Below are 14,299 nucleotides of genomic sequence, written 5' to 3'. Positions count from 1 at the left end.
TACCAAACATCTTCTAGAGAAAGCATCAAATGCAAAACTAGCAAGTGATTTGAAAATCAGCTGTTAGTTTCCAAAATAAGTGTGAATAAATTATGGATACACTGAAACTCCAGAAAGCAACCAAATATTTAACAAACCCAAGCCAAAGCCAGACAAAATTTCACTGGACAATATAACACAAATAAAGAACTTTTAAAAAGTGAATAAAATAGGTTTGAAAGCATTTTAAGTACCTAAAATTGCATATGGAAGGAAGGAAATATCACAGGAATTGGAGAGGTCTTGTTTAAAGATCATAATGCAATTACAAACAGACAGAAAAGGATTGATTAAACCATCTTTCTGTTGGACAAGAATTCCTGTGATACAAAGCAAGGAAACCATTGGTCTTCCACTATTGATGGAATCAACAGAAAAACATTCATTTTTTGCTAATTGCCACAGGCATCCCACCACACTGGTGGTAGACAACCATGAATTAAAATGCTCAAAAATCTTGCCTGCACTAAACTTTAAAAAAGGCATTTCTATGCTTCAAGATAGATTATGTACGCACCTAAGTGTGCTGATTATGAGAGTCCAGCCAAAACCCCGGGAGACTTCAAAACTCAGCTGAGGAGCCAAGTGTAAGAATACCAGAAAACCCAAAGCTGCTCAAAGATGAACAAACAAAATCTCCTCTTTCCCTATTACTGATCTGAGGGACCTGGACTCACTAAACAAGTGGGCCCTTGAAAACCTAATGAGGTTCAATAAGGCCAAGTGCAGGGAGAGAGAGGTGATTGTCCCCCTCTACTCAGCTTTTTGAGAACACTACAAAGAGGATATGGATGTTACAGTACATGATTAAATTCTCATGTTTTTATATAGTTCACCAAATATCATGATAAGCACAGGAAAAGTAAGAAAGAAACCTGCCTTCCACAACTTATAATCAAGTGCCTTCACCTCAAAAAGAAGGTGTTTCCTTAAATGTTAAAACAATTTTGCAGCATTTACATGATAAAATTCAAGTCATTCACATGCCAGTTACAGAATTACACTAAAAACTTCAAAACAACAAACTATCACAGAGAACATGAAAATCAAGTCCTCCATGTTTAGAAGCTCAGCACAATGAAGAATAGCTTTATCAACCAAAGAAGCCAATATTCCAACTAATAAAAAGTGCATACATATAAGAAAGCCATTTGTTTTAAAAATTGCCCAAACCATTCAAGATAAGGTGCTATTACTGAAAAATAATGATGCTGTAAGAGGAATACTACAAAGACAAGTTACCTCTGTGATACAGAACACTTGATAAGAAGTTACAAGAGAATAAGAAAAGTCTTTGGAACAAGAAATATATCACATCCATTCATTATCTGTTGATACCTGTGTCAGCATCACAGACAAAGGCAAAATAACAGGAAAAAGCTTCAGGAAAAAAAGAGAGACTATGACAGATTCCGGAATCATCTGAGCAAAGTACAGTACCCTTCTGCTTAGACCTGAGTACAAATTAGAATGCAAATTTAAGCCAAGTATTATATAGTAACACAGTTAATTCTCCTGTTTTGTATTGGATAAAATTCTAGGGCTTTTCATGGTATACCATACTGAAATACTTTCCACTCGCATGTGCTTTTAATTTCTAAAGCTTCAGACAAACAATTAAAAGCTCAAAACGCCTTTCAATTTGCACTACAGTATTTGAAATATCAAAAAATTCCAAAGTTCCAAAGGCTACAAAACACATAAAAATAATACTTAATAATTGTCAATAATAGACCAACTATGTAGTTAAAAGATATAGCAGGAAAAAAAATAGTGAAACGGATTATATGAAGTAGAAGGAATAAACACTTAAGGACAGCTACGGGCATTAAATACTACCTACCATGAATAATTAACTACAAAGATTTCGCCAAGCCAAATCTCTTCAGTTGCATCATGGGTTCAAGGGAGAAAAAAGTAATAATGCTACTGTGTTCTGGTCTCACTAAGGCAGTTCAGTGTTTAACAGTATTTCAATTAAGACATTTGTACCTAAAATTAGTATGACACATTAAATGGATTAATAACCAGTAGACAATAAAATGCCAATTGTAAATAAAACTCTGCACCATCATTACAAGGGAATGTATTTTATACACTGTGAGGCTCTACAATGGACTGAATCATAAGCTTGGGTTATTCAACAATGGTCAAAACACCATTCCCACCCATTTATATCTCAAAAATGAGCACCAGATCTGGCACTAGATCAGGATGCGCAGGGCCGCAGCCAACCTGATCTTGAACATACAATACAATGCTGGTAGATCTCCAAGAAGATGCATCTTCTTCCCAGGAATACACATGAGGTGTGGGGTGACCAGGTGGCCAACTAACGCAAGTGGTCCCACTATGGGACAAACCACTGCTCAGGACACTGCTGGTTTGTCTGCTATGTATGTCCAACTTCAGACCTATGCTCTAGTCTAATCTGTACCTTAAGAGAGCATATTTTGCACAACAAATTGCTAGTGAGAACAAACCTATTGCATTTAACATACTACAAACAGTTAAACAAGGTCTTTGTCTTCAGTGAAAGAGAAGCAGAAGTGTAAAACCGGCCACAGAATCAAAAAGCACTCACAGAATAAAACATTTATGTCATTTTAGAGACTGAAAATAATCTGAAAATATTGTTTTCTCTTTTTACTTATGCATTTTATTATCTTTCTGTGATAACAGAACGCTTGCATTATGTCTGACGACATCCCACAGAGAAATCAAATTTCTCTGAGAACTTTCAATAACTTCCAATACATTTTTTCTGTCATCATTCTGACAAAGATTTTCTTTTAGCCTTTAATTTCATGCCAAATTGCAGTTATTCCATCCCTGTGTCTGTCTCAAATACTTTATACTAGGCTTTAGTCTAAAAAATGTATTAGTCATTGGCGTGACCTGATGATCTAACTTAAATCTCAACTGCAATTATAAAACACTTCTCTTAGATTGTATCAGAAACTCCTGAATGACAGTTTTATTTTTAAAAAAATCCTCTCTTTCTGAATCTAAAGACCACAAAAAAAGTATTTTCTGCTCAAAAGCTCTATTTTTGCCCAAGAACTTCTCAAAACAATTTGACATTCTGACATTTTTTCATGTTATTGTGAACAGCTTACAGAAACTGAGAAGACTACACCCTTCCAGTATCCTTTAAAATTTGACAGGTACTGTGGAAAAGTTAAAGATTGCATTTGGAGTCCTACCTCACAATAGGCAACTTGGTGAATGGAACAGGAGGTAACTTCAAACCATCTGGAAGAGTGATGAATTCCATTGTGCCAGGGCATTTTGCTGTGTAGTTTTCCAAGCTCTGTGTCACATCTTTCTTTTCTAGAAAAGAAGTTAGTTGAAAATAAAAGTAAGAAACACTTCTAGCATATACGCAACAAAAGTTTAAAATGAAATAATGATCTGACGCTTTACTTTCCTTTTTTGCATTTTTACAAGGTCGCTCTAATGGAATACCAACTCCTGTATGAGAATACTTAACATTATGCACCAAAATCCTGAAGTGAATAAAGCAAAACTACTTAAATGGTCTTCAGTAACCAAGACAGTTCTATGCACTTTTTATAACTTTAAAAGTTGTCCATGTGTACCTACTCAGGGGAAAAGGAGGCTGAGGGGAGACCTTATTGCTCTCTTCCAGTACCTGAAAGGTGCTTACAGTGAGAGCAGGGCAAATCTCTTCTCACAGGTGACAGGACGAAGGGAAACGGCCTCAAGTTGTTCCAAGGTAAGTTTAGGTTGGAAATTAGGAAACACTTCTTTACAGAAAGGGTAGTTAAACTCTGGAATAGGCTCCCCAGGGCGGTGGTTGAGTCACCATCTCTGGATGTGTTTAAGAGCCGTCTGGATGTGCTGCTCAGAGATATGATTTAGCAGAGGGTTGTTAGAGTTAGGGTACTATGGTTAGGCTGTGGTTGGACTTGATGATCTTTGAGGTCTGTTCCAACCTGAGTAATTTTTTCATTGGGTTTTCTTTCATTGACAAGATAACAATTTCTAAAATAGAACTCGCAAATCTAAATACCCACAGCAAACTGCATCAGGCACGTGAAGGCTATTTGTAACAACGTCATGTAAAAAAGCCTTATCCTAAATAAAAGTATCAATGGCAAAAAAGAGAGAAACCAATGGATTTTGAGGTTATCTTGCACTAAAATTACCTACTTCTTAAAATAATTATACTATGCTGCTAAATGTTAACAACCAGTATGAAAAGTTTTCTTTGGTTCTGCTTAAAATACATACAAATTCAAGCAAACATACATTATCATCTCATCTTCATGACTCATGAATCGTGAAATGAAGATCTTCATGATCTTCATGACTCTGAACTTTCTGGAAATACCAGTTCCTGCAATTCATACAATTGTGTTTCCTGACAAAAAATGGGATATTTATGGCCTGAATACCAAATTGTTGTTCTCTGGTGAGACTGGAGTCTCATCAAACAGAAATAAATCTCAAAGCTTGTGTTTAGATGGGAGGATGAGATATGTGAATACTCTTACACCTATAAGGGTTCCAAGTACAATGAACATTCTTTTGTACATGTGCTATCAATAAATATAACTAAACAGTAACTAAATAGCTTCAAGAAAGGCTTCGGTTATAATTATTGCTTAGATATTAAATTTCAGTGATAACGTTTCATGATTTCTCTCGAACAACCTCCTGTTTTCTCCTGTGTTATTATCAAATTATTATAAATAGCTCCATTAAAACATTGTCTCTAACTTGTTTTCAGATGATGAGCTGTTTGCCAGCTGCAGTAGTTTTCATGGAATGACCCAAAGCAGATTCTCTCAGAAACCACATTCAACCTAGTAAGAATCTGCTTTCAAGTTTAAAACTTCAAGTGACAAGCTTAATACAATACAGAGGCCAGTAAAGCTATCTCCCCACAGTCACTTTGCCTTCTCTTCTGCTCTTCTTTTTCTGTGTTGGATTGTTCTGGTTTTTTTTTTCCTGTATTATAAAAATGCACAGTTAGGGCTCTGAGGCACAGTCTGTGAGGACAAGTACAGCTGCCTGATGAAAAGAAAGATCTGGAGGAAACTAATCACCAGAGGGGCTGTCCAGAAGGCCTGTGGAATCAGTCACTGAAGGTTTTCAAAACACAGTTGAGTAAAAGCACAGCTAGTAAAAGTTCTGGCTTAAGTTGGTCTGCATGACCATCAGAAGTGCTGTAAAAGGAGTATTTTCACTGGACTGCTTTTTCAGACAATTGCTGGTGCCTCCTGGCCATCAGCAACTCTTTCTCCTCCCAAATTATTATCACTTCTCTCCTTGCTTAAAGTAAAAATCTTAGCAACTTCTTCCATGAGGAGCCAGATACACCACTGACATTGCAGGAAGGATTCGCTCACTCTTATTCTTTTCCTCTAAAAGATAAAAGAGGATGGCATTTAAAGAGAGCACGAGCTTCCAGAGAACAACTGACATCCTGAGTCTACAAAACACGGCAAGACCGAACTGTTCATTTCAACATGTGAGCTGACAAATTTACAAGCATTTAATAATAACGCAACATCTACAAGCCATTCATTTGTTCCTGTATAAGGATGCAGATCCACTTACAACACTGGAATAAAAACAGTGTAGTGAATTATGTCAGAGTAGACCATGACTACTAGGCTGTTCCTGTTCAATGTGAATTGCCAGAAACTGTGAAATTACCATCTTTCACAATACAAAGCAGTATATATCCTTAGCAGTATACAGCCGGTAAGAAATGCACTTAACTCACTTCATTTTGCTTGTCTGCTATTTCTCATGACCTGTAAGAACAACAGATTGCCATAACTAGAAACAGCACCTTCAAAAATGAAACAACACAAGCTGATGGGACAACAGACCATTTTCACCATCTGTTAAAATGAGAATGGGAGAAGCACGCTATTGTCTCCTTTCATGTCAAACTACTCATGGTTCAGGTAGGTTTATCTGTTTGTAGAACAGGTGCTACTGTCAAACAGTTGATCCCTAGCACACAGACAGCAATTTCAAGGCTCAGGATATTACTTCATCCAAGGATTTTTAACACAGACTCATAAAGCCTGGTGAGAAGTAAGCAATAACATCCCCTTTCACACTTCTAAGGTGTTTGTTTTACTATTTCCTATAGTACTTGATTTTATTTTAAAGTCTGATATGTCTTGAGCCACTCAGCACATTTTAATCAGGTATAGGAAATATACCAGAAAATACATCTCAGGCATATCCAGACACTCCAGCCAGCATCGCAGAGCCAGGATTTGCAGCAGTTCAAGACAGAGTACCTTCATAAAAATGTCAGTCTCTAACAGTCAGGGTGTTATTTGGCTTTTTATAGGAGGAAGAGCACACAACACCTGCTGAGTCTACTGGGATGGAAAGCATCACGGCAACCAAAGATGATGAAGACAGCACTACAGATTGCCCTTAATTCTGCATGAGACCAGAGGTCTGCCACTCTGAAGAACTGGCTTTTATTTCCTAATGTGAAACACTGTCAATTGTTGCATTCAAAGTAACACTTGCAAAAAGAATTTGTTTATGGATTTCAGAGTCACATTTCTTATTTCATGGTAGAAGCTCAGCACGCTTTCTGCACAGGCAAGGCTAAAACAAGACATTTTCCTACGCTGATACTGTATGAAGTGCAGTTTATAACAAGCTGCTGACAAGCCAACAGTATTATTACTTTTCACTTTGCGCTGCATCTCAGCTGAGATGCAAAAACAATCTACATCAACAGGACGTACCAAGAAGCATCCACGACGTAAAAGAACACGAGCTACACAATCTTTCCTGACAGCCACTTCTGAAAACAGATGTTGGAGCCGCTCTCATCTGACGGACGCTGCTGCCACCTGACCTCAGGGCTTTGAAGGAACGATACAAACTTCTCTTTTAACCCAATTTGCATCAAAGCCTTGTAGTTGTCATAACCCACCACAGGCTGCTATTTCTGAAACAGCTCTGATGGTTATTTTTTCCAAGCATCTGTCTCACTGTCACTGTATTTTGACACAATCAAAAACGACACCAACTTTCTGGGAAGACTGTTGTTTTTTTTTTTCCAACTACTGTCTCCTGATCCATGTTTTAGATGACTATCCACGGCTTAAAGAGACAGGTATCGTTGGTAGTCACCTTTCTCTTTGGAAGGAATGGATGGAAAATGGTTACCCTTAGGAGTTTTTTTGCCATCTGATGTTTTCATCTTCGTGTATGCCAACAGGAAAGCAAATGACACTTGGTCCGTTGACCTGTGAATTATCCTCTAAATGCTTTTGCAGGGGTATTAAAGAGGTTTGTTTATTGAGTGAGAAATGACTGGTTATTTTCTCATCTGGACTTCTCATTTCTCCTGACTTTTTTTTCCCCAGTTTCTCTCCAGATTCATTTATTATCAGGATCACAAAACAGCAGCGCCAAAATAAAGCTGCACAAAGCCAGCACAGCTTCACCAAGAGAAGGTTGTGCCTGACCAATCTATTGGCCTTCTATGGTAGAATGTTAGAATGACAGCATGTGTGAACAAAGGGAAAGAAACTGATGTCACCTACCCGGACTTCTGCACAGCCTTTGACATGGTCCCCCACATCCTTATCACTGAATTGGAAATAAATGGATTTGAAGGGTGGACTTTATGGAGGGTTGATTGGAAGGTCACAGCCAGAGGGCTGCAATCAACGGCTCTATATCCAGGTAGAGGCTGGTGACAAGTGGTGCCCCCCAGAAGTCTGTCTTAGGGTCAGTCCTCTTTAAGATCTTCATCAGTGACAAAGATGATGGTGGATCACACGGAGAGAATGGTGAGGTGCTGGAACAGGCTGCCCAGAGAGGCTGTGGATGTCCCGACCCTGGAGGTGTTCAAGGCCAGGTTGGATGGGGCCTTGGGCCACCTGACCTAGTACTTAGTCTGGCAGCTGACAAACCTCCATGCAGCAGGGGGGGGTTGGAACCTTGAGGTCCCTTTTAGCCCAAGCCATTCTTTGAGTCTGTGAATGCCATAGTCACAGTATACTGAGCACATACTTTTAGTTTGCTTATTATAACTTCACACTTACAAATGCCCCATCTCCTACAGAATTATTTCCATTACTAGGCTTTGTTCCAAACCTGCTCTGAGCCTTTTTCTAAAATGCGAGCACAAAAAACAGGAAGCTTCAGTTGCACAGTTAGAAACCATTTGTGACCGAAAGCCACTGAATGTGAAGGAAAAGTCTTTCTGCTTGTTTCACAATAATGTGAAGCAGCATTTCACAATATTTCAGAAAAATTCTCAACAGGGCAGGAAAGGAGGTCTGTTATATATGAACACTTCGGTAATCACAGTTTAACTTTATCATATAAACAGCATTTCATGCCTTGGCAGATAACAGAAAATTCATAGAATATAATTGTTTTAATAGTATGCCCTAACACTGTAATACATGAAGAAATGTAGAACATCTGTACTTAGTCACAGTCATTACCCTCTAAAATTGAGTCAAATATTAAAAGTATAGTACTGGATCCTTGGCTGATCTTGTATTGATGAAGTTAATCTGTCCCCTGCAGAATAACCTACCGCAAGGCAGAACAAAGAAAGAGAACAGTTTATGTATGATCTGCCAACTGGAAGACAAATGATTTTCTGGTTCCTTATGCAACTCACTAAAATATTACAGAAGAAAGTAGGGAAAAACAAATAGCTAAAAGCCTCCTGACTCCAAAATAGCTCCTGGTGGTAAACTCAGAAACGAAGGCTTAACAAAAAAAAACTCATACCCAGGATTCTTTGTGCTGGCTGAGCTTCTCCTTTCCCACTGAAAACAGCACATGGGATTCAGGAAGAAGTCAGAGGAGACCTCATGCAGCAGTCAGCCCCACCAAGTGGCAGCCAGCTGGCCTACCCAGTTCTCTCGGAACAAAGTGTCAGACATCTCCCTGACAAACTGCTAGTAACAAGGCAGAATACAGACAGTCTGACAGTAGAAAATGAAAGAGAAATGGTAATTTCTGCACCCATAAAGATAGATTTTTCCCTTCACAAAATTGAAACTTGCTTGATGAGCCGTCTTCCAACTAGAGAAGACGAAATCAGTGTCTGCTGCTGGAGAGGGATCCTGCACCACCCTGCTGCCAAGGCACTGCTGATCCTTCAAAGAAAGAAAGGGACTTCAGAAAGAGCACAAAATACTTATAGAGTCTCACAAAAGCTGGAGAAGAAAGTGAATATTCAGACTGTAACGACTACAAACTGTTTTTACTTTCAAGTTAATCACTAGGTTATATGCAAAGGTCTTCATGATCTTTCAAGCAGTCCCTCAGATTCTAGTTGGGGTCAGATGCAGGAGGACAGTAATGGCCTAGCTGCATATTCAGTACAGCACTCTGCTATCCTAAGGTAATGTTCCAAGTGAAGTGAAAATTGCTTTCAAAGCAACCCAATGAATCCTATGTTTTCATTCCAGTATTCGCTACTGCAGTGCATTTTAGCACACACCTATGGTTTTACACTGCCCTGAACAGCTACTCTTCAGTCTCCTACCTCTGTTCAATAAGACAGGAGGTATACAGGAATCACATGCAAGTTGACTGGATGTTAACATGCCAGACCTTTAGATCTGACAGTCTTTTTGCCTTTTCCTCTTGCAGCACTGTTAGCATCTACCCTTTATGCGTATAAACAAGAGTCATAAAATTGGAACAAACTTGGCATCTCTGATTTGTTGTCCACACCATGTTTTGTCTACATACTGAATGGCTATTCTGAAAGGAAAAACCAGAAAGGTACAGTTAGACAGCACATAATACGAATCCTATTTCTTTAAGAAATCAAGCAAAGTAAATCTCTAAGTACAGTAGAAAGGAGTAAACTTCACAGTTTGACATGGAAAAGATCAAGTACAACAGGAAAATAATTAGTCTATGCCAGTCAGAGATCTTGGTGACTAAGACCCACTTTCATGAATAGATTATCACAGCCAGCAGCAAAGTGGCTCCAGTGATACAATAACGAATGCAAAGGGATTTGGCTGTGTGCTGTGAAAGAGATCACCTTTGAAAGAGAAATGAGAAATGATTGCCTTTACTCCTAAGTTTGGAGGAGTGGAGGAAAAGAGGAAAGTTTCTATTCAACACAGACAAAATATAGAAGCGTTGTCTGCATCAGAATAACATTGCCTGCTTTGGAACAGCACTGCAAAGGAAAAAAAGAATGGAGAAAGATTATCTAAACGTAGAATGGTCTTTTATTACAAGATTCTTAGCAGTTATATAAAACGTAGACTATTACGCCACAGAGAGTTAGAAGTTCACACCTAGCATGAAAATGTTTTTAGATAAAATCACATGAAAAATTGACACAGCTGAAGTTAGAGTCCACAAAAATGACATTAAAATTTCAGTATTTAGTTCTCTGCTGTCACTGAGATAACTCCAGATGTCTGTAGTTTGAACAACATATCAAAGTATATTTTGTACACACAAAGCCAACGTCTCATCCACTCAGAAATATTGATGGTATTTTATGTTAAGAAATAACACAAGAGCCACCTTAACATGAAGCGTAGCAAATTAAGCAAAAATAACTTGCATAACAGTATAAAAATTAAGGACAATTGCTACCAAGCTGCTTCTGTACAAAGCAGGTTTTGTAAATATTAACAGATAGAACAGCTTAACTCTTCACACTCTTATTCCTCAATTTGTGTTTTGGCCTGAAGAAGCCAAGAGCACATCTATTTCTGTAGGTCCTTTTTTCCCCCCCCACCATACTATCCTGCAAAGACAGAGTCAACACAATTCAAAGTTTCCATATCTCCATTAGTTCCCTGGATCCTCCTTCTGACCTTTCTTGAAGATGGGGGTCATGCTGACAAGCCTCCAATCCTCTGGGACCTCTCTGGTTAACCAGGAACACTAATAGATGGTGGAAAGCACCTTAGTAATCACCTCTTCTAGTTCCCTCAGCATCCCCACATGGATCCCATCCAGCCCCATGAACTTGTGACAGTCCAGGTGAAGTATTAGTTCTCAAACTGTCTCCACCTGAATCATGAGGGTTTTATTCTGCTCACCATCTCAGACTTCCAGATCAGGAGGTAGAGTGCCCTAAGGATAGTTGGTCTGACTTTAAGACAAATGTAAAGTCAGCATTGAGAAGCTCAGCCTTTTCCTTATCCTCAGTGGTCACATTCCCTGCTGCATCCACTGAAGGACGGAGTTCTCCTTTGCTCTCTTCTTACTGTTAATCTACTTAGAAAGAAAGTTTTTTGTTCTTTTACTACAGTGACCAAGTTGAGTTCAAGCTGAGCTTTTGCATTTCTAATTTTCTCCCTGCATGTCCTAACAGCTTCTCTGTACTTTCCCCACATTGCCCATCCTTTCCTCGACAGGAGGTTCCCTCAGGCTCATCTCTAGCAAGCCTCATTTTAACCCGTCATCCCTTCAGACCTGGTTCAAACCCTCCCAATGAGACCTGCCAGATCCTGGGCTAGGATTCACTTCCTGCTTTGTGACAGGTGAAAACTACCTGCAGCCATCGGGCCAGGCCAACTAAACTGCCCACAAAGACATGAATTCTGAGGTACAGCTTGAAAACTTCATTATATTTATGAATGACTTGAAAAATGCTACCAATTTTAATGACCGATTTCCTGTTTTTCTTAAGACTTTTGAAAAGGTAAAGCCTAGAGACTTTCCTCTCTGCCCTATCAACAAGTCTAACACACATCTCTGAACTGAAGACAAATCTAAGGTAAACTGAAAGATTTTTTGGTTTCTTTTTGTAATAATACACTATTTGAATCACTGTTGATTTTACTTACATTATAGAAGCCCTTCATTTAACACTGACTCTTTGCAGTATTGCGAGAGAGGTGGAAGAGTCACAGGGAAAAAAAAAAACGTGGCCAGTGGGCTCATGTGTGGTGCACATCCAGGTCCTATTTATCTGATTATGCAAAGTACCATGATGTATAAGATAAGTGGCTTCTAAGAAGTTTCCTCCTACTTCAGAAAGTTCCTATTACAACACGTCAGAAAGCATTTACATTCAAGCTTTTCTTTTTTTATACACATACGTTCTCATTCAAATATACCGTGTCATGGCTATCTATCAAACACGAGGTGGTAGGTCTGTTCAATTACATATATATACATATGCATATATATATGCATACACAGATAAGACATGGGATTACACTGTAAAAATATTTCCACCTAATGGCTAAGAATCTACCATGTTGCTGTTAATATTCCCTTTGAAATTATACTGAACATTCCAGTCTCCATCCTGAAATCAGTTAATTTTGACTTTCTAAGAGCAAACATTTAAAAGATTTACTGGTTACACAAATACATCTTGCAGGCACTTTGTCAGCCAAAATACAGTGCAGCAGATTAAAACCTGTTCAGTAACGTCAGTCAAATAAACCTCACCTCAAGTCAGAAGCATGCATCAATTTAATTTCCATCATAATTTCTGTTCAGTCTGATTAAAGTTCCATTCTTTTCAGCCCTTGAAATCAATAACTTTTATCCTTCTAAAAATTAATTTATGTACTGTAAAGGATCCTCGGGGAAATGCTGTCCTAAATTAAATATAGCATTAAGGAACAACATTCCTTACAACTATAAAACACTATAAAACATTGCAAACTACTGACAGGCCGCATCTATATGACTGACTGCTGCAGTACAAAAGGAGGGAAGCTGCAGAGCAAAACAGTTGGTGCCTGCATTACACACACTTCAGGGAATTGGTTTCTTACAGCATAAGCAGACCTTCTCAGAGGTTTCCAGTACACTGCCTCTTATTTTCCACTCTCAAGAAACACAGTATTCCAATCAGAACTACCCTAGAAACTCATCTACATAACTCTGGCTCAGCAGAAAACCGCTGTTACCATTTCCGCCAGCTTCCTAACAGCTTCCAACTGAGCTGAAAAGTAGAAGCCTACACCACTTGATTCCATTCTCTCCTCCACACCATAACCATAAAGGGAACGATGCATCTGGTCACAAAACCACTGGATCATTTAGAGAGGGTCCAGAGATGGGCAACAAAGATGGTCAGAGGGCTGGAGCACCTCCCTATGAAGACAGGCTGAAGGAGCTGAGTTTGTTCAGCCTGGAGAAAAGAAGGCTGCGGGGTGACCTCATTGCAGCTGACCAGTACCTAAATGGAGCCTATAAACAGGAGGGGAGTCAACTCTTTACAAGGGTAGATAACAGCAGGACAAAGGAAAATGGCTTTAAGTTGAAGGAGGGAAGATTTAGGTTGGATATCAGGGGGAAGTTATTTACTATGAGAGTGGTGAGGTGCTGGAACAGGCTGCCCAGAGAGCTTGCGGATGCCCCATCCCTGGAGGTGTTCAAGGCCAGGTTGGATGGGGCCCTGGGCAGCCTGGTCTAGTATGAAATGTGGAGATTGGTGGCCCTGCTGTGGCAAGGGGGTTGGAGATTCATGATCCTCGAGGTCCCTTCCAACCTGGGCCATTCTGTGTGATCTTCCCTCAGTGTCTCTTTTTGTATGTCATATTTCAGTTCTACCTAAGTGCTGGCACAATACAAGTTTACAATGAATTTGAAAACATAAATATTTTCAATAGGACTTAATCTGTCCATGGGTTGAAAAGAAGAGTCTTTAAGATTTTCACTAAAATTCCTATACTTCAGTGAATCAATAACAGTGGCTAGGATAACAGCTCTGCAGAGGGCATGTCTGTATCTGAAGGGTATTTGTAATTATATCTTTTGTAGTTTGATAGGGCTAAAACAAGTCTTTTTTTTATGATATGTGTCGAAAGATAAGTAAGCCAAAACTGTTCTAAATCTTACGGTCAGGGAGCAAAGAAAGTTTGCTAACTAGATCAGCAAGACTGAACCAAGCAGTGTACCTTATCTGCCAGACCAAAAGACATTCTATAGACCGTCATGAGACAGGTTAGTTTTACCCTACTGATGATGTGTTGTTGCGCTAGTAATCCTGCTCCTCAGAGAGAAAAAAGCTGTGGAACTCAGCTTTTTTGGTTTTGGCCAGTGTTGCTGCTGAGAAGACTAAAGACAAAGGTCCTCACAGAAAGACCCTGAACTACAAGATGCCCACTGTTCTGCTTCTGCTGTTGAGAAGTCAACATACATGCATGAGAAGCCACGCTGTCATTGTGTAAGTAGTTATCCAATGTGCTTCTGGTTCTAAAAACGTCATCGTCCTAATCCAGAGAAGGATAAGAGCAGAATAGAAATGTTGAGATACTGAAAGCCATACTGA

General features: G+C 39.1%; 1 protein-coding gene across 8 annotated transcripts in view; it reads right to left on the bottom strand.

Moving 5' to 3' along the window:
- Positions 1-14,299, bottom strand: part of TRAPPC9 (trafficking protein particle complex subunit 9) — a 411,991-nt gene that overhangs the window by 372,754 nt on the left and 24,938 nt on the right. For all 8 annotated transcript variants that reach the window (XM_085539279.1, XM_085539281.1, XM_085539277.1 and 5 more), the window contains one exon: positions 3,246-3,372. In XM_085539279.1, the coding sequence (XP_085395405.1) occupies positions 3,246-3,372 (127 nt within the window). The remainder of the gene's footprint in view (positions 1-3,245; positions 3,373-14,299) is intronic.

This window comes from Coturnix japonica, chromosome 2, assembly GCF_054131305.1.
Source record: "Coturnix japonica strain WE chromosome 2, WE-NBRP24, whole genome shotgun sequence".
Taxonomy (NCBI): domain Eukaryota; kingdom Metazoa; phylum Chordata; class Aves; order Galliformes; family Phasianidae; genus Coturnix; species Coturnix japonica.
Note: the sequence above shows the minus strand (reverse complement) of the source record. Positions and strands in the feature narration are given on the sequence as shown.